Source organism: Zonotrichia leucophrys, chromosome Z (genome assembly GCF_028769735.1).
Source record: "Zonotrichia leucophrys gambelii isolate GWCS_2022_RI chromosome Z, RI_Zleu_2.0, whole genome shotgun sequence".
NCBI classification, from domain to species: domain Eukaryota; kingdom Metazoa; phylum Chordata; class Aves; order Passeriformes; family Passerellidae; genus Zonotrichia; species Zonotrichia leucophrys.
Genome location: NC_088200.1, coordinates 50,373,321 through 50,393,406, shown reverse-complemented (window position 1 = coordinate 50,393,406; position 20,086 = coordinate 50,373,321). Strand labels below are relative to the sequence as shown.

The 20,086-nt window shown below is 35.9% G+C and overlaps 1 protein-coding gene across 7 annotated transcripts in view; it reads right to left on the bottom strand.

The window, feature by feature from the left end:
- The window catches only part of ERCC6L2 (ERCC excision repair 6 like 2), a 54,586-nt gene that overhangs the window by 8,194 nt on the left and 26,306 nt on the right, over positions 1 to 20,086 (bottom strand). For 2 of the 7 annotated variants that reach the window (XM_064735992.1, XM_064735993.1), the window contains exons 12-17: positions 16,063 to 16,158; positions 14,601 to 14,700; positions 13,463 to 13,615; positions 12,706 to 12,786; positions 10,247 to 11,384; positions 9,403 to 9,557 (exon numbers count right to left, since the gene is read on the bottom strand). In XM_064735992.1, the coding sequence (XP_064592062.1) occupies positions 9,403 to 9,557; positions 10,247 to 11,384; positions 12,706 to 12,786; positions 13,463 to 13,615; positions 14,601 to 14,700; positions 16,063 to 16,158 (1,723 nt within the window). Of the gene's footprint in view, positions 1 to 2,467; positions 3,397 to 4,000; positions 4,568 to 9,402; positions 9,558 to 10,246; positions 11,385 to 12,705; positions 12,787 to 13,456; positions 13,616 to 14,600; positions 14,701 to 16,062; positions 16,159 to 20,086 lie in introns of those variants that run through there. The other 5 variants (XR_010443080.1, XR_010443079.1, XR_010443081.1 and 2 more) reach the window with 5 other exon arrangements.

Sequence of the window (20,086 nt, the reverse complement as noted above, 5' to 3'; positions counted from 1 at the left end):
AAGCTTTCTGAATTAAACAAAGCATGTTTGGTATGATTTCAATTGTATCTAATATTTGAATGTATCCCAGCAGACTAACAGCAGAAATATTTTTCAAGTTATAAAAACTGTTAAGAATACTACATATCTAAATTACTCCTCCAAAATATTTTGCCAGCACCAACACCCCAGTAGAATTAAATCTGACAAAATTACACAAATTTTAGAGTAATATGCAGTCATTTCCCCATGTGTGTCACATGTAGCTTTATTGCATAAACAAGCTCAGACAAAGACATTCCATAAACTCTAATCTTTTGCTTGGTACTGGACAATTGACTACTATATCAATTGAGAACAGATTGCATCCTCTCTATTTCACATTTACTTGAGTCTGTTTCTTCTATAATCAGGTAACAGCAAGAATTTCTCATTAGGATCAATCTTAAGTTTTTAAACCTTTACCTAAAGTAACTCCTATAAGACATAGTACTGTCTTTCACCAAAAAGCTGACCTTGAATCAATATAGTTATTACTGTTGAGAATGAGAGGAGATACTCAGCCTGTCCCAGAATTCAAAGCTTAAGGTAATTGCTTATTCCAGCAGAAGCTGTGGACTTGCAGCCATCATCCTTCTGTCAAAGAGTAGTAAAACCAAAGGCGATGCACATACATCATAATGAAACCTCCACTACAAGCTTCAAAGAATGACACATTTTAACTCACTACATTATAAAAACACAACGAAAAGCAGAATAGTGGAATAATTCCATTGCAAACTGAACCAGTAAACTCAATAAAGCAGCATTACAGGCCAATCATTTCAGAACAATTACTTTAAAGCTGAGTATTTCCCCATCCCAGAAGAGCAAGGACAAAGGCATGTTATCTCCCAAAAGTCTACTCTTTGTAAACAACTATCTAAACTTGTTGAATCTGAAAGCTGTGCAAACACATTGCAATCAGAGCTCCTACAACTGATAGAATGTCTTTGTTTAAATAATCTACAAAATGTCAGTGTAATACAAATAAGATAAAGTAGAGTTCTTAATGACACAACTTTTGTATTTACAGTATTCTCAACAGTGCTTAAATCTGCATCGGAGATACAAAGGGCATGTTTTTTCCTAGGCTGACAGCATGCTTAGTTTTCTCATTTACACCACATTGCAATAACATAAAGAGGGGTTTACCATTAATCCAGGTTTTACTACAAAGCATCTCGTTATTTCTCTGTCAAACACTGGCAATAGTGCCAAATGTCTGTCATCCAATTCAGGGGATTAAGTCTTCCTTTATAGTGCAATTCTTGTACAAATTCATAAAAATACAGATAAAGTTTCTTAGAGCTGGTCACAGTCTATATTTTGGCCTGAATTCATGCTGCAGAGGTTGAATATGACAGCTGGCAGGAAGCTGAGGGGAGAATACATCCTCCCCCTTTTCAGTCACCACATTTCTGTTGCCATAGTGATTAATCCTCAATTGAATGGCTGTCTTTGTACATTTCTTTTCAGTAAAACTTTAAGTAAACTTAAGTTGAAAACATGCAGTTGACAGAAAAAAGACTTAACATATTCAACAGGTATACTACAAGTTCTTGTGACAATACTTTTCCATATATTAATAAGTGCAACTTGCTCTAACATGGAACATCATCAGTTTTTCAAATTAGTTAGTATCCCATCTTCTGTCTTTCTTTGTGAAACCTCCAAGCCTTCTCCAAAGACTTCCCCATGCTCACACAGCCCCCCCGTCCTGCCCCTCCACACTCTGGACTCCTACTGAAGAAATACTACACAAATTCAGCTGTATAAGAACTAGAGAAAGCCTATCCCAGACTTCCACACTGTGCAAAACATTTAACATAAGCTGTTTTTGCCAATTAACATAGAAATTAATTAGGAAATTCATTAGGAAATGCAGTCATTTAATTCAGAATAGACTAGAAACATTAGAATATATTTAAATCTTGCCTCTGGGAGTTTTCTCTTTCTTATGGTTGCTAAGAAAAAGTTTCACAAGTAGAAGTTTCAGTGCAAGTTACCAAAACCCCAAATATGTAAAAAGCTTCTGCACAGAAATCAGGTTGCTTTGGAACCTGGAGCCCACCAATAAAATAAAACCTCTAAAAATACTCAGTAGACGACTAAGGCCTTACAGAGTTTATTAACACTTCCTTTCTTTCCTCAAAATTAATGTCAGAATAATTCTGAGCAAAGTATCACCTTAATTACTCAAGACTGTTATTTCTCTCTGAAAGGCTGAAGTAAATGTACGTCTGCCCTGAAAATTACAGTCTGCCTTTGCAAGTCCACCATGTACAATCTACAAATTCATTACACACATTTGCTTTAAGAAGCTTTTGTTTTCCATACAATTCTTTCTGTGGTTACACAAGATAGTTATTTCTGGTTTTCACCTTAACATATGTTCTTAACATATAGTGATGTGATAATAGACAGCAATCTTTGTTTAATGAAAACACATTGTTTAAAAAGTTTATTAGCACAAGACTTGAATTTCAACTCAAGTGCAGAACACAGAGGGCTCAATGTCATCAAATCAGGCTAAACCAAACAAAATAATCCCAGAAAAAACCCAAGATATTTATTCCAGTAGATTAATTTGCAATATAATCTTTCTCCTTCATCCTTGTATATAACAGAGTAGAAAACCCTTCCTATGAATAATCTTCAGTGAAGCAGCACATAAAGTATGTTTTGTTGTCATATAACAGCTCTCAGTAATCTTTACTGGAGTGGCCATGTGCCACAATTAATGACATGCATTTTCTACCTCAAGGTCTTTACTACAGCCTCATGTGATTCTCTCTGCATCATGGCATCACAAATAGAAATGAAACTCACACTTTAACACTCATGACTTAGCAAAGATTATGAGTAGCATGAGATCTCAAACTGCACAGAGACACACCTGTCTACTTTCTGTGACACTTAGGTTCTGGGACATGCAAGTAAAGTTTATAACTATAAAGGAAGATGAGATGTACTATTAACCTATTATACAGTATAATCCATATCTCCAAAATTTCTTCAGAAACAGCTGCCTACCACACTTTTGCATTGAACAGAAATCCCTGGCTTTGTTTTGATTACTGAGGCTCTAAACACCTCCAAGTATTGACACATCAGTCCCTTCTGCATAAGCAGCACTATCAGAAACATCATCTCTTTGAGGGAAGATTGTCATACTGTTCTGTGCTTCATCAAAAGAAGTGTGGCCACAGGTCAAGGCAGGTGATTCTTAGTGCAGAAAAAAGCCACAAATATGAGTGGAGGGATGGAACACCTCTCCTGTCAGGAAAGGCTGAGAGACTTCGAGTTATTTAGCCTGGAGAAGAGAAGACACTGGAGAGAACTTCCTTTGTATGTCCTTCAACACTTAACAGGGGTCTGTAAGAGAGATGGAAAAAGACTTTCCATCAGAGCCTGGTTTTGACCTAGACAAGACATAAGGAAGAAGGCTTTTTGACAGTGAAGATTGTAAAATACTGCAAGATGGTTGTTCAGAGAGGCAGTGGATGCCCCATCTCTGGAAACATTCAAGGTCAGGTTGGATATGGCTCTAAGCAACCTGATCTAGTCGGAGATGTCTCTGCTGATTGCAGGAGGGAGTTTGAACTAGATGAACTTTAAGAGTCATACTCTATAGATCTTACATATTTTCTTCTCAAAATCTACAGCAATTCTATACTGACAGTGGTGGGCCATGGTCAGAATACAGATAATCTTCAAACAAAGGATAATAACATTCAATACAGGAACTATTAGTATTACAATATTTTTATTCTAATTCTAAGCATTTTAATTCTAAGCATTTAAGAGCTATCATGCTACATCTGTCAAAATACTCCAGTTAATCTTACTCTTTTCACTCATTATACTTGCAAAATAAACTATAAATGAATCTCCACTGCTGTAGATGACTATTTATGAAAATTCATTCTGTAACAACTTGACAATGTCTTTCTTCACTGAGAATGCTGCTTCAACTCACCTAACACCTAGAGCATCTTCTTCTATTTTTATGCAACCCCATGGACTTCTGTGATAAAAGAAACATGTTCCACAATGGATCATGTGATAAAACACTTTTCCACATATGCTTGCTGCTATTATTGTCATACACAGACTTTCTTTTATTCAGGTGCTGGACAGGATTTATTTTGGGTAATGATATTAAATCAAATGATGGTTTATTCTCTTGATTGTACAATTAATGCATAGTTTACACTGTTACATTTATTACTGCTGGATTTTATCTCACCTTTCACAGCTGCTAAGTTGTGAGAGAGGTATCATGATGTCTTGTTTATGTTTCTTGATGGCATACTTTATATTCTGGTTGCTACTACCAAACTGTCTTTCAGAGTCATACAGTACTTATAGAAATACAGACCAAACAAGCACTCAGTAGTATAAATGTGAACATTGTAGCTAAACTAGTCAGTTGGCAAAATTCATTTAAAAACCTTATATAGACAATGTGACTACACTCCCTGTCAGCTCTGGGGAAAGAAATGTAAAAGGCTCTGCAGTCTTGAATCCAGGATTGTTATGGAACCTAGAGAACAAAGAAAGCAAGAAAAAAATAGTAGTAAGATCTATTTCTCATAAAAAGAATCAAAGTTTTGTCTCCTTAACCCTTTAGAGGTACAAGGCAATAGCAGATTAAAATAATATGTTCTACCTGGTCAGAGAAAAGGTAGCTAGGATGTACAAATATTAGGCCAGATAAAATTAAGGATAGACTGATAATAGACATATCACTGGATAAAAAAATAAGCTTAATTGAAACCTACAGTTTAAAAGGTTAATCAGAGATAACCAGAACATTGTGTAATTAGAATAAAAAATATGAAAGATCTACCTGAATTTATTCCAGATTTGTGTGTATTCCAAATGCAATTAAACAAGCTACAGACCTACACTGAGAACTACACTAGTGCCAACTGTGCACATTTAATACTGGCCTTCTAAACTCAAGGAAAGAAAATATCACCAAGGTGAAATTTGATGTAAGAAAAGGTGTTTAAGTCTTACACTTTTATTTAATAACCAATTTAAATACAAACTTGTTAGTTACTTATGTTCTTAGGATGTTCTACATATCTTCAGTTATTTTCTGAGGAGCAAGACTTGCTGCCTCCCATCCCTTCTAAGTTGGCTCTCAAGGATCTTCTTGCCATGCAACCACTCTCACTTTAGAAGAGACCTCTGTGGTGGTTTGACCAGGAAGAAGTGGGAATTCTGGGATGCTGTGGTCAAACCAATGGGTGCTCGGACTTTGATATTGGCACCTGGTATGGCCAGTGGGGTTTGGACACACCTCCGAGAACACACAGGGGTTAAAAGCAGAGCTTCGGCCCTGGGAGGCCTTTTGGGACTTCGAGGGAAAGAGGTCAGATTGCCCTCCCCTGTCCAGCCGCTGCTGCTGGGCGGGGGAGGGGCAGCCATGTGGTAGGCCTGGGCCTGGACAGAGATGGGGGTGAGGAGGCCCTTGAGGATGGAAGGGTGGAGGAGCCCCAGGAGGCATCGGGCAGCCACCCCCACCCCACCCCAGCCCTCCCAGGAGAGAGAGAGCGAGGGAGAGCCGGCGACGCTGAATGTGATAGCAGCCGGCCCAGGAGGAGAACGGGGGAAGTGCAGCGAGGAGGTGCCAGCGGAGCAGCAGCGAGTGTGGGAGTGCCGGAGCTCTGGGACAGGCAGAGACTGAAATTTTTAACCCCTTTCTTTCATGATTGGGACCTCGCAAAAATGCTGATCCTCCTCGAAGCTGAATAAGAAGAGAGATAAGAGATGAGATAACAAGGACCTGGCCCGAGGGAAGTGGAGAAGACTGGCTGAGTGGGGAGAGATGACTGAAGTGGCCTTTTGGCAGGACTTTTCTTATGTGGCCATAGACTGAACCAGTTTTATTCCTGTGACACAGAGACTGCACTTAGGGGGAAGCAGTGCCTCAGAACCAGGAGGGTTCATCGTGGGGACCCCTCGGCCCCAGGAGGTGGGAAAAAATGGGGGGGACAGACGTCCCAAAGCAGAGACTGTGCCTTTTTGGAGTGAGACAAGGCATCCTTAAAAGACAGCCCTAGAAGCAGCTCTGGTCCATGCACAGTGGTGAGAGCACTGGGCATGGAAGGAAGATGTCACAAGTGGCAAAAGGACTTTCCGGGCGGTGCCGAGTGACATTGGAAGCACACGAGGTTTCAGTGTGTTTCCAGGGGAAGCCTATGGTGCAAGAAGGACTCCTCTCCTCTTCATGGACTGAAGTTTGAGTATTCTAAAGGGTGCCAGGCTGGGCAGTTGGTGATTTGGAGGAATGTATCGGATTGGGAAATTTTGGTGGTGGGGAGGAGGAAAGTGCTTTTTGTAAGGTTTTCAATTTTTTCCCTTATAGTTTCTTTTTCCTATTTTCTTGTAGTTTAGGTAATAAAGTTTTCTTTATTTCTAAGCTGGAGCCTGCTTTGCTTATTCCTGGTCACATCTCACAGCAGACACCAGGGAGAGGGCATTCTCATGGGGGCACTGGCTCTGTGCCAGGCCCAAACCATGACAACCTCACAGGTTTTGCAAACTGCTCCAGATTTAACCAGTTACTACAATTTAAGCTACCACATTAGTCTCCATGACTCAACAATAAATGAAGCACAATTAAACCTAATTGATACTTTTAGGAACTACAAGTAGACAATCAGGAAGAAGACATTGTTTTATAGTGTTTTCTAGCAACTTATTTTCTCTGTTACTCATACTCACATAATTTCCATAAATTGGCTACTGAAACTGAAGACCTTAACCTCAGTTCTAAAAGTTCAAAAGAAGTAGTGAATCCAAAATGAGATTAGATGGCTAGTCAATAGCAAGCAGTCAACATGTCAATGTTCTTGTAAGGGGTATTCGCTATTATTTGCTTTAGCTTATTATAATATTGCTTATTATCCCTGTCATTCCAGATTTCTATGTAAGCATGAAACAAAAACGTCACTCTCGTACCAGGATTTGTAGGATTTTGTATTTCTCAATTTTCAACTCATCCAATTCAACAGAATACTTATAGTTTTTCAAAATTCTTGAACACCTTTCACAGAGATATAGGTCATTGCTTGGAAAATGATTTTAAAATGTATTATATCAGAGACGTATTATTACAGACTGCTCACTGAGTGAAATTGGAAAGCAGGAAGCCAGAGTTGCCACAGGTAAAATGAACAGACAGGGCACAAATGAGCACAAATGACATTATACTTTTTGGTCCTGAGCAGACCTGTCTGTGAAATGAAAATAACCTTTCTTGATTGCTTCTACTTAGAAAGAAAACAATTTGATTAGCTGTTCTAAGAATAATAAATATTATCAGAGTATAAATATTATTCAGATGCCTTCATGATAGTATCACATAAAGCTTCAGCCTAAATATACTGTAAAAAAAGCTTCCAATTAAGAATCTAATATAATTGATACCCAAAACCAACAGAAAGAGCTAGACAAGTTTCTGAGAAACTATTAGACCAATGACACTTGAAATCTACATTAATAAGGAATTTCAAAATTTCTGACAAAACTTTGTGTTTTCTTCAGTAACTGTCAGTTTCCAATTAACATTCCAACATTCAAAAGTGTACCTTTATTTACTTAAAACAATTATGGAAATTTAAATGACTCAGCTGTATGTTTAATATTACACATGATGCTACCTTATTCTACTGAAAAACATTTTTATTAAGCAGTATTATTTATGATAAAATAGGTAGATGCTGAGACAGTGAATGTCCTAACTTCATTTGATGGCAAATAAGTGAAAATTGACCAGCAAAGCCTGATGGCCAGAAGCACAACAGTGGCCATGTTTTTTTCACAAAATGTCTTCTAAAGAAATACAAAGTAATGAAGAAAGAAAAACAGTATCAATAAAATTCTAAGTAGAGAACCTTTCAAAATTGTCTAAGAAGCTCTCTTTTAAGCAGACCACAAAAATGACACATCTAAGAATAGGCAGTCATCTATCTTTTATTTCTACACTAGTGCCTTTATGTAAATGAAAAACAGGTAGTGAAAAAAGAGAGAGGCAGCCTTCTCCGTACTTTTTGATGTTCTTCTTCCTACTTAGATCTCCAGGAGAAATGATACTACTGTTGCTTCTGAGTGAAAAGTGCATACCTTAAAAAATCTGACGAGTTAATCAAGGTAAGTTAATTTGCAATACTTGCAGTCACATAACTCTACATAATAAGCTCTAAGTTACATGAACATCACAAACTAGTTTTGAACAGAGGTGGATCACAGACATTTACTCAAAATACTATCTTCAAAGTTTTCTTTCATTTTTATTTGGTTTTAATAATGTTGTCAGCCATTGCCAATTAATAAGTACGTTCCTACTGTACTCATGAGTATTTTTGACCAACTTTTCTGCTAATGAGGAACATTCTAATGCAAATGTGTTAAAATTGAAAAGGCCTTACTTTTACTGGTTTGCCTAGTTTGATCTTCCCAGTATAAAAATTCTTGGCAGCTCTGCTAATGGCTTAATTAAATACAGTAAAACAACAGCACTGGAAGAAACTCTTCTAGCCACTGTGGATGTTCAACACCCCAGAACAACACAGTCGTATGTCTACAATTTCTGTAAGGATAGCTAACGTGTCTGTAAAGACTAAGCTGCACATTCATCAATTACTTATTCTCTGCTTGTGGTTTATCTTAAAAATCAGTCTAGGAATGGGAAATGTTTGTACCCAGATAATCAGAGCATTGTGTAGTAAGAATAAAAAATATGAATGATGTACCTGAATTTATTCCAGATTTGTGTGTATTCCAAATGCAATTAAACAAGCTACAGAATCAACAAAAACATTAAACATAACCATTGCTGCAAACAAGAACTCCCAGTAAACTCTACTTCTATGTTTAAGACATTAAACATAGACAGTTTGACTTAACTATAGCAACTGCATATGCTCACCTCCCCAAGTGAGTCTGCAAACTCATGTATGTTCAAATTCCTATGCTACAGGGTGTTCAGAACGTATTGTGGCAACTGGATGTTTGTTAACTGGATCCAGGACAAACTGAATATTTTTCAAGGCTCAAATCAGAAAAACACGGCACAGAATTTGATTTCAAAACTCTAGTCTTAACATTTCTCCCACAGAAAAATCCCACAGAGGGTGCTGTGCTGTTTAATTACCAGCTCTTTCAAAGCTGGCTAATGTAAAAGCCACCCCAAAAAAACAAAGTAATTTATTAGACTTCCAACTGAGCATTCTCTTCCTCCCATCCTCAGTGTCTTTGATCATTCATGGTGGCCAGTAACAGAAAAACAAGTTTTTTAGAGCTTTTTAAGATGAAAAATGAGGATAAAGAAAAGTTAAAATGACATTTCCAAAAATATCTCTTTACCTTGGCACTACAGACAGCTACATTAGCAGGCAGCTGGGAAAACTGCTTCAACTCAAACACGTCGTGCACCGCCCATCGGCTCAAGTGATTTTCAGCCTTGCTGGATCCAACCACATTCTGATTTGAATGAATATATGCCACTTCTTGAACGCCATCTGATACATCATGAGAAAAATACAAGGATGTTATTCCAAAACACTGAAGATACACATCTGCACAGAAGGATACTGTAATTTAAAAAAAAAATTACACAGAAGTTGTAAAATTTGTTACTATTTCACTCAACACCAAGTTACCCAGTTATATGAAATTAACAACAATCATTAGACTTATTTGTATTTATCCAGACAGTTTAGTACTACTTCAGTTTTAGCGTGGTTATTTTCAGATGGACAAAGACATTCCAAAGCATCTATGACTTAACAGCTACAACATCAGTGGTTAAAATTAAGTTTAGGAATCAAGTCTTCCACATGGTGTTTAAAACTCCCAAACCACATTTTTTTCTGTGCACTTTATTTAATAGGCCTGTCAAGACTTGTAAGATCTTACAAATATTTAGTTTGTGAATTTTTAATAGATCTTCAATCTCAGCATATTTCAAGAGATTGTACAAGTTTAACCAAGAATTACAAAGCAGCCTATCACCCTGTAAGACAAAAAGTAAGACTAATAAAGAGAAAGATATACACAGATATTTCTGAAAAACAACTTAGCATTTACTACATCTTATAACAAAAAAAATGTACAGCAATAAGAACTTAAAATCTGCTGACAATGGTAAATTAGACATATGTTATTACTTTAGCTGAAATAAAATTGAACAAATTAACTTAATAGTTACCTAAATATTTGTCCATTGATTCCATTCTTTTTTCTTGATGCTCAAATACAGTTTTACTTGCGTAAGTGCTACGCACAGCATAATTGCCTGACTTCATTTGTGCAACAGACATGTCTTGAATAGGACACAGCATTTTAGACCCAAACTGAATTCTGCTACTCTGTTTACTCCTATAGCTTTTCTTCCTGGCATGAATTTTCTCAACTGGAAAATTATCTTCAGAGGATGAGAATTCATCTATATTCTGGGAATCACTTTCCCTTCCTTTTCTACAGGGCTTCTTTGCTTGTGGTAGAGATTTCTTCCACTTGGGAAAACTCAGAGTTCCTGGCTTTCCTGATTCAGAATTATAGGGAAGCTCAATATCATCAGACTCATCGCTTACATCGCTCGTTCCTTTCAAATCTATGTCATTCTTGACATCTTCAAAAGACATGGCGAAGTTTGACTCAGTACTGTGGAATCCAAATTGTCTACTGTTTCCCTTAAATACAAACCCAGCTTTTTCTTTTGCTAACTCTTCACAATTTTCAGATGTTGACCTATGTATTTCAATTTCTTTAGTAAGCACTGGTTGCTGGCATACTTGAACTTGGGTAGGAAAGATGACATCATCATCTGCTTCAGAACTACTTTCAGTTTCCATGACTATGTCACATTGCTTTAAAATGCTTTGATTCTCATTTTTTATGCTGCCTTCCTCCTCAGAGCCTGATAAACCAAGCCACTCTGTACTATGCATACTTTCTTTATCACTTCCATTTGGAGACAGAACAGCTTTCCCATGCTCCAAAACAGGCACACTGGTTTGACATTTCTGAAAACCACCATGCTTGCTATTTACATTTTTTCTTATCGTGTGAGCATCAGAACTTGAATGATTAGAGTCATAATTGTGATCCCCTTCTCTGGTAGTCTCAATTTCTCTCTGCAACAACTTAGAGAATCCACACTGCATTAAGGAAAGCTGTCCTTTTGTTACATTTTCATTGCATGGCTTTCTTCTGTCAGATTTTTTCACAGAACTCTCCAGAATATCATCATCACTCAAATGATCCCAAAAATCAGTTTCTTCTCTTTTTAAGTGTGCCTGAATGCTTTGGGGATCTCCATCTTCTTGACAGTCTGTTTGTTCATACTAAAAAAAAAGCCAAAAACAAAAAAAATCTGCAAAGTTACTTAATATTTATAGTACACTCAACATGCCTAATTTCAAAGCAGAGTAAAACAGTGGATTTTCATTGTTACTCAAGTAAAAAATGCACAAAGTAGTATTATAAAATGCAAAATAATTCATAATGAGAAATTATTGAAGTCTTATTTTTAGCAGAAAAACAGTGAAAATAACCAAAGTTTATGTACTTGAGACAATATATGCTGTACACTGCTAAAACAACTTATGCCTTCCCAATCCACATCCGTATTTTTTAAGTTTATACTAATCTCATTGCTACTTTTTGTCTTTCAAGGGTGCTTTGGAAGGTGACTTCATGATTCAAGCTTTAATATTGTGTGTAATGACATTCATAATAAAAATAATTCTAAGGTAGTGGTTTACTTCCTTGTATATGAATGCTAGCATTCCACTCTAAAATTCATCAAGGCCTTCTGTAATCAAACAAAATTATGCCCAGGCAATCTTAAAATGTTTTTAAGATAAAAGTCCAGAACACCCCTCCAGAACTGCATACTACTGAGGTAAGAATCATGACAGCCTGTAAATTGAAGTCAGAACCATAAATATCAAAATTCTGTACTCAGAGATATTTTAAAATTAATATTTTAACCCTGATATAATTCTGCTCATCAAAAAGCATTTAATATAAGCTTAAGAAGTTCCTTTTTGTCAGCAAGCCATATGTGAGATCATGACCATCCAGTTATGTATTATGAATATGAGACTGAGATTAATGTAAGGGCACATTAAATACTGACATATACTCACAGAAATCTCCAACAGGCATAAGAGACAGTGGCTAATTTGTAATATAATTCAGTGCAATCTAATCTAATGATACCTTTACTCAAAGCATCTGAACATGGCACTCAGTCAAAACATTCCTACAAATGCAATGCTCCTATTAAAACTGGCCTTTGTTGAAAAAAAATAAAAAAAAAAAATCTTATTCCAGAAGGAAACCATTAGATAATTACATACATTAAAAAAAACCAAAACAGAAAAAAGACAGTATTGAACAGACCACTGGTTTGGTGGGAATCACTCTGATTGTCTGACTACAATAACTAAATAGCCAAGGTCTTCAAGAGTTCCACAAAACCTGAAGCTTTCAATCATCTAAACCCCTAGTACTCCTTTCCACAATTCCCTAAACAAAATCATCTTAACAACACAGTAAAAGTATCATCAGCCTAATGATACATTGCCCACATTTGCCACTGCAATATTGGGAACTGGAGGCCTGTCATGCTCTGGTCTACAGTCCACAAAGACATCTCACCTTTTCTGAGCTGCACGAATTATTCTCTTCCTTCAGCCATGTAGTTGCTGTCATGACTCCTGCTTCTACCCGTCCTTCCCTCTAAGACAATCAAACAGTTAACATAAACAGATTCAGTTTTTATTACACACAAAGACAAGCACAGGAAAAAGAAGTTTCCCTTGTTTTCCAGAAGTGTAAGTACCAGAAGTAAAATCAGCATGGTCCAGACTAAATTCTTAGCAGAGGAAAAATAACAAAATAAAGGGAAGCATGGAAAGAAAAAGAAACACAGAATAAAGCTGCAGTAAATTTGAAGATGTAAGCTAGCTGCAGCAAACTTTTTTTAACAGTTATTGACAACTCAAAAAGTACTCTAAAGAGGTTAATGTGGTCATAAAAAAATATTTTTATTATACGAATTCTGGCTTAAAAGTTCAATATGAGTTTCTGATGAATAAGAGGTATCTGTGCACAAAGCTGCATGAAAGGATCAAAAAATAAGTTATGTAGTTTTTAGTACAAAAAATATATATAGTAGGAAATTTACAAAAATTATAAACTAAGTTTTACCATTCTTGGATTTAGAGAAATTTATCTGGTCCATATCAGAACAAGAAATTAGCATTTCTATTTCATTTAAGTCATTGCCCAGATAAGTATTGGTTAAGTATCATCATTCTGTTTTACACTGTTTCCGTTCAAAACAATGACCAAGAAGTCTCACAAGAAAGGAAAAATGTAAAACTAATATCCAAAAGTAAAAGGGACTTCATACCTCCAGTATGTCTTTGGTAAGACAGGACCCATGAGTCCTAAGTTTGAAAAGGTTATGAATCCCAAAAAGCTCTCCTTGATGTTCCTTTGATCCTTGCACTGCCTCAAAATACCGTCTGGCATTTTCAGTTCCAATCACTGCACAGTGAAGTTGCTAAAACAGAACAACACAAGAGATTTCAGAAGTGTTCGCTACAACAACACGTCAAAATTTCCAGGCACCCACATTATATACACAGCTTTAGCTGGAACAAGCAGAAATTCCTAAGCAAGGATATTTTAATTTCCCCGGCAGAGGTTGGTATAATAGATTGTGGTATAATATGAACCTGCTTGGCGTTACCAAATTAAAAAAAAAAAAATAGAACATTTGAAGACTTTTACTGCATTGTTGCCTATTATCAGACACCTACTATACATGTTACTGTCACTCCTCTGTATCTTGACAGCTCAGCTTCCACTATACTAAATTATTGGCAATCTTTTCACCTTCCCTTGCCCTGTATATTTACTTGCTAAGGGAAAGCAATTCAAGTATAGCTGACAAAAACCCAACCCCTCAGACTTATAATTATATCTTGTTTATAACTGCATATTCAACTTGAAAAATACAAGTCAATTTGAAAAAAAAAAAAAGAAAAATATTTATACATCCTTTGAAGACTTATACATGCTTTTTGGAAATCCAAACAGACAATATCCAGGTCTTCTTTTTCTACGAGCTCATCAACTTTTCTTCTATAGCATCAGCAAGACTTCTCCTTTCCTTTCTCCAGACTTTCATGAGAAAAAGCTGTGTGAATCAGATTGCTGCAGATACTTACTATAACTATCAGAGTTGTACTTCATAAACCTTCAAATAAAAACAGTTCTCTATATAACCTGAATAATGTACATTGCATAATTAAACTGTGAATAGTTAAAGAAAAACACTTGAATAGAAATGTTATTCTGTTCCACTCTTTAACAGCTACTAAGCTTGGCTTAGTATGTTAAGGTAACATCACATAACATAAACACAAAGTAAACTACAATTTTACTACAGGCTAAATTAGCTTTCAGTCCCTGAAAAAATATTAGCTTTCAATCCCTGAAACTGCTAGGAAGAACTCCCAATTTAAACAGTTTGTGAGCTTTACCTGCTTATAAACTTGTCGCAAGTACATCATCTCTTCCACAGTTCCCAAGGATATCAATCTAAACACTTTAACAGCTCTGTGTTGGCCAATTCTATAAGCTCTGCAAGGACATGGCACATTAAAAACATTTGAAGAAATGAGAGCTCTTAGGGGAAGCAATAAAAGTAAACAAACTAAATATATAAAAGCAGTCTAATAAAACAGTACTATTCAAAATCATGTATATGTTGATTGGGCTGTTTTCCTTACCTTTCCAAATTTTCCACAGTAATTGATTTCCTTTTCCTTTACCTTTAATATTTCATATTTCTCCCAGGCCTACCCAGTTTAAAAAGCCTTCTCCTCATTTTATATCACAAGAACTGTCTCCCACCTCTCCACCAAACACATCCACTCTGTTTATCTAGGGTTTGCTGGGGTTTTTTTTCCCCTTTGTGTCTCCACCTACTTTTGCTCAAAGTATTCTCCTATTTCCATTATACAGAATTAATTCATAGATTACTTGGAGCAGTTGGTTCTTTCTTAACTTCATAAATTACTTAACAAGATACAACATCATAAAAACAGCTAATGAAGTGGCACAGTGTTCTATTCAAATGGTAAATTCTGAGATGTCTAATAGACTATATTCCACAAAATTCACAGGAGGCTAAAACAATTCATAGTAGTAATGTGATCTTACAAAGATTCTTTAAAGATAGTCCACAATACATGTTCCTGATATATTTCTCTAGAACAGGGGCACATAAACACATCCCAATAATCAGAAAGACACTTAAAACCAGATTACATAATTATATGAGATAACAGAAATAAGTGTATTTCTGCTCATGAAAATATATAAATCTACTGATTTTTTAATATTCTTTTATAGGTTTTTAGTATTCTTCAGTTACTCAAAGGTCTGCCTTGAACTCTTAGGGAAATACCAAGAGTCAACAAGCCTGGAAAGAAAAATCTGCATCATTGTAAATACTCCAACACCATAATATCAGAGATAGATATAAGTGCTATAAAGACACTAATCTCCACAACTGTGAAGCAGAAGAGAACATAAGGAGCCCCTGTCTTTTATGGTTTGGGAATTCAAAACACCATTTAAACTGGGCTCAACTGCAATGTATTCTTCAAGAAAAATGTCATCTACACACACATATATATTCTAGGGATCACAAAATAGTTATAATAACCACAAGGAGTTTTTTGTTGAGTTTTTGTTTGGCCTGCTGCTGCTGCTGCAAAAAAAGAAGAAATAAAGGAAAATATATTGTAAAATTTAGGTTAAAATAATCACATCAGAGTTAAAAAATAATTTAGTAGGACTTTTCTTTCCTATTGTCTTGTAGATTAATCAGACAAAGTAAAAATTTCTTACTTGAGAAAAAAATTTAGTTGGACAATCATGTTACAGAATCAATGGAAGAGTGCAATACGGATCAAGTTCTGTATTTTGAGAGTGTACCTGTCAATCGCTTGAAGATCATTTGCTGGATTCCATGTAGGATCAAACAGTATAACAACATTGGCACCAACAAAATTAAGACCCAGTCCACCAGCCCTGAAAACATAAAAACGAAAAACCAAAACTCTATGATAGTAAGAAAAAAACGTGCAACTAGATTATTCTGTATTAGGTCCATACTTGCCTACTCTTCCCCAACTTAAAAAAAAAGAACACATGAAAGATACTGAAAAAAGTGCAGTACAGCTTTGTGTTACTGTTGTACTTTTAGTACTGTTGTACTAAACCGCCAAGTACTCAAATAACCACTGCCATTAATTTCCCATTAAGTCCTACACAGGGCAACACCCCCTAATATTATCATGAAATTCACAACCAGTTTAAAGCCAGTTAATATTATGGAAGCAGGAAAGTTACAGGTGAAATTTTACTTCAGCTAATCCCAGTACATAGTTTTTGACAATAATGCTGTGAACTTTCACTAAAGTGGTCACAATCTCAGGTAAGCCATACCTGTAAGCATTAACAACTAACACAAGTGTATTTGTACAATAAGTTATTCAGCTGTTAAAAACACAGTTGGCCACACTGCATATGAGCAACATTCATAACAGTCATTAAAGCGAAAAAAGTCACAGTGAGAAATTTATCTGCTCTGTGGCTTAGAAGTCACAGAGGTACCACCTGCATCATCTCAGAACACTCAACAGCTAAAGAGTGTTTTCAGGTAAAACTTGCAAGCCGAGAAGAAATTGAGCATACATCTAACCCGATGCAGCTAACTCCTGAACCCTGCAAAACTGCTCAGTTACTCAGAGTTTAGCACATGCTTAGATGAATGATTTGATAGGAGCAAAAGTGAGGAAAATACCACTTCTCATCCAGTTGCAAAGCAAGCAAATACTGATTTTTTTTTTTTTTTGACTGGCTCAACCAACTATCATACAAAAGACATAAGTTCCTACACAAGCACAAGTTAATACTATCATTAAATAAACTATTAAAACAATTATCCACATTAGCATAGGCATCACTAATTCCAAGTGCGCTATTTTTCTAAAACAGGTACTGCAAAATTGAAAAAGTAAATCCCATTAACTTATCAAGCACCTAGTTCAACAGATTACTTTAAATTTTGCTTGTTTGAAGCAGATAAGAAATACAAGAAAGGTAAAGTTTTCTGGTGTAAGAGTGAATGGAGACAGAAACCAAAAACTTATGGAGCCCCACCACCTTCTGGTTTTCATGGAATCCATGTCAATGTAAATGCAACTGCAGCCTTTCCTTTCTAAGTATGGTGTAGCTTTGGGTTAGTTGTATCTGGAAAGGGAGGGGATATAGAAACTTGCCAATATTAATGGATGTTTCCAGAGAACTCACATTCTCAAACAGTGAATTACTGAATAACAATATTTGGTTGGGTTTTTCTTTCAGAATACATTATGGTATTTTTCAAATTTAGTGTGCTTCTTTTTAAGGAAAAAACTCTTTTTTCATTAATAAGACTTCAGCCTTTCCTGTTTCCAAACCAACCCTGCAGTTGGACTGAAACATAAGTGAAGATGTAAAACCAACTGTCCACAAAAATTAACAAAACAGGATATCTAGATTTATACTAATTTTACCTTTCAGTGTTTTTAGGTATGACCCAAAAATTCAGTTAGTCCAAAACAGAAAAGAATGGCTCTTATATCCTTCATAGACAGAACAAATGCAGAAGTTTGTGCATTGTAAGTTATGTACTCCATTTTACCTCTCATTTTAACTAGCAGCTAGTCATTACTGCAATTTGGTCCACGCAAATTAGTATGATATGGCTTAAATAAAGAGTTTTACTAAAAAGAACAGTTTTCAGAAGATGATCTTACTTAAATCTGCACAACTCAGTACCTCAAAAGGTACAGAGCAATACTACATTACGAAAGGTTTTCTAAAAGTTTTGATTATGTAATTCTGTTTACCAAGCTGGGTTTTCTAGGGTTTCTATGCTCTTTGTTGCAGAGAGATTTTTGTGGCTGAAAGTTTTTTGGATGTCATCACAGGCACACTGAAAGTTGCTCAACACATTGCTGTGAAAAAATTAAATCTAAATGTAAAAGTAAAAAGTAACTAACAGCAGTCCAGTAATGGACAGTAATAGAGAATGCTGCAGGTAGAATGGAAGTGGATATGTAACCTTACATGATAAAAACTACCTACAAATTTCTGTAGACACTTCTTTTTACATAAAAAGAAAGCTGAGAAGCAGAAATGGATTTTTATTAACAGTTAATTCTGACAGAACCAATCTAGAGAACGACTAGCACCAAAAAATCCAGAAACAGTGATTTAAAGGCAGACATAGTCACTGCTTTTATTTATTCCAGAAAACTATGATGGAACAGAACTGTGCTGACTTTGGTACTGTACATATACAGTTTCCCTTCTTTTGGCTAAGCAGCACCACTGGAACTGAAAGCCTTGACATTCTCCTATCAAGTTACAGCAACTCCAGCAATTATTTTGATGTTTCTAAGCATGCCTAAAAATCCTCTTTTCTAAATAATCACATATTTTCCCAGCAACACCAGTGCAAGACTGAAGTATTCTCACGAAGTATTACTTCATGAGACTTAGAAGTTCCAACAGGTATATACCTAATTTTCCCTAGTGCTCAATCTGAAATTCATGATCTAATGGCTTGATGAAATGTACAAGCTCTGAAGAAAACAATTACGCTTCCTCTCAACACCTATAAAATACATTTATCCATAATGCTGTCTGTATTAGTCACAGCTGTCAATAAAAGCATTAGGGATAGCCATGTGACTATGCTTGGTACCAATATTAACTTCAAGATTTGAGGTCAAATCTACAGATGGACAAATGTTTATTTTTTATTCTTTATTATATTTTCTTTTTTAAGATTCCATTTCTCAAAAAATTTCAGTGATCAATTAAAACCAGGATTTTCAAAGCTCTATGGGCTATATTATATATGATTTCAGGCAGAAACAGCATTTGAAAGAAAAGGAATATAAAATACAAACACCACAAATGTAATAGTGAATTCACCAGTGCTGCACTGTAATTCTCTGATTGGTGTTTTATGTTTTGTAAGTTGCATATTAACTGTGCCAGTGAACATAATGGCAGTCTCAAGATTACTATGTAGGGAATTCATCCGTTGCAGAAAGCACTTACGCAGCCAAAAGACCATGCAAGTATTTTCAGTGAAAATCAACATTTGGTTCTTTGAGCAATGAGACCTCCAGAACACATATATATTGACTACACAGACCAGTCAGCCAGAAACTTTGCAACAAAGTACAGAGAGAAGAGTATGAACCAATTCTGTCAACGTACTCTGCAATGAAAAACACAGAATAATATAGAATATACTCTAAATTTACTCTATATTATTACTTTATATGTGCCTGAAATCTGAGTAAGAGGAAAGATCAATCTCTTGTACAGCAGAAATAGGATAAATCACTTTCTAATTTCCAAAGCATTACAAATGTAAAGATGCTTCCATTACTGTGCATCAAGCAAGGAAAAATATCACTTCCTGTTATCTGTAATAAACTAGGCAAAAAATTACACCCTCCGTTTTGTTTATAACATACTAGCTATACTGACTGTAATTATGGTTTGTTCCTTCCAGTTGTCTCATAAGATAAGTAAAACTACAAATAGAATCAAGCCTTTTCTCCAGCACCTTCAGCAGGCAGAGTCTCTACACACAAGCTCTCAAAACAGAGAGGAGAAAGCCCATCTCTGTTTAGTTAACCTTCATTCTTATTTTGATTTAAATTAATGAAAGAGAACTAACAGCTCCATGATTACAGTATTGACTGAAGCAAAAATTGGTCCTTCATGATGCTACAGCTTCTGAAATTTCCCTCTGTCTTCAGGGACAAGGGCTATGGACTCACAAAGGTCTTAGAGAAGCTCATGTCCGATTTCACAGTTGACAGAGATTACAAGCCAATGGACACGACCAGTATCACAAATCTCTTCAATCACCAGTATCACAAATCTC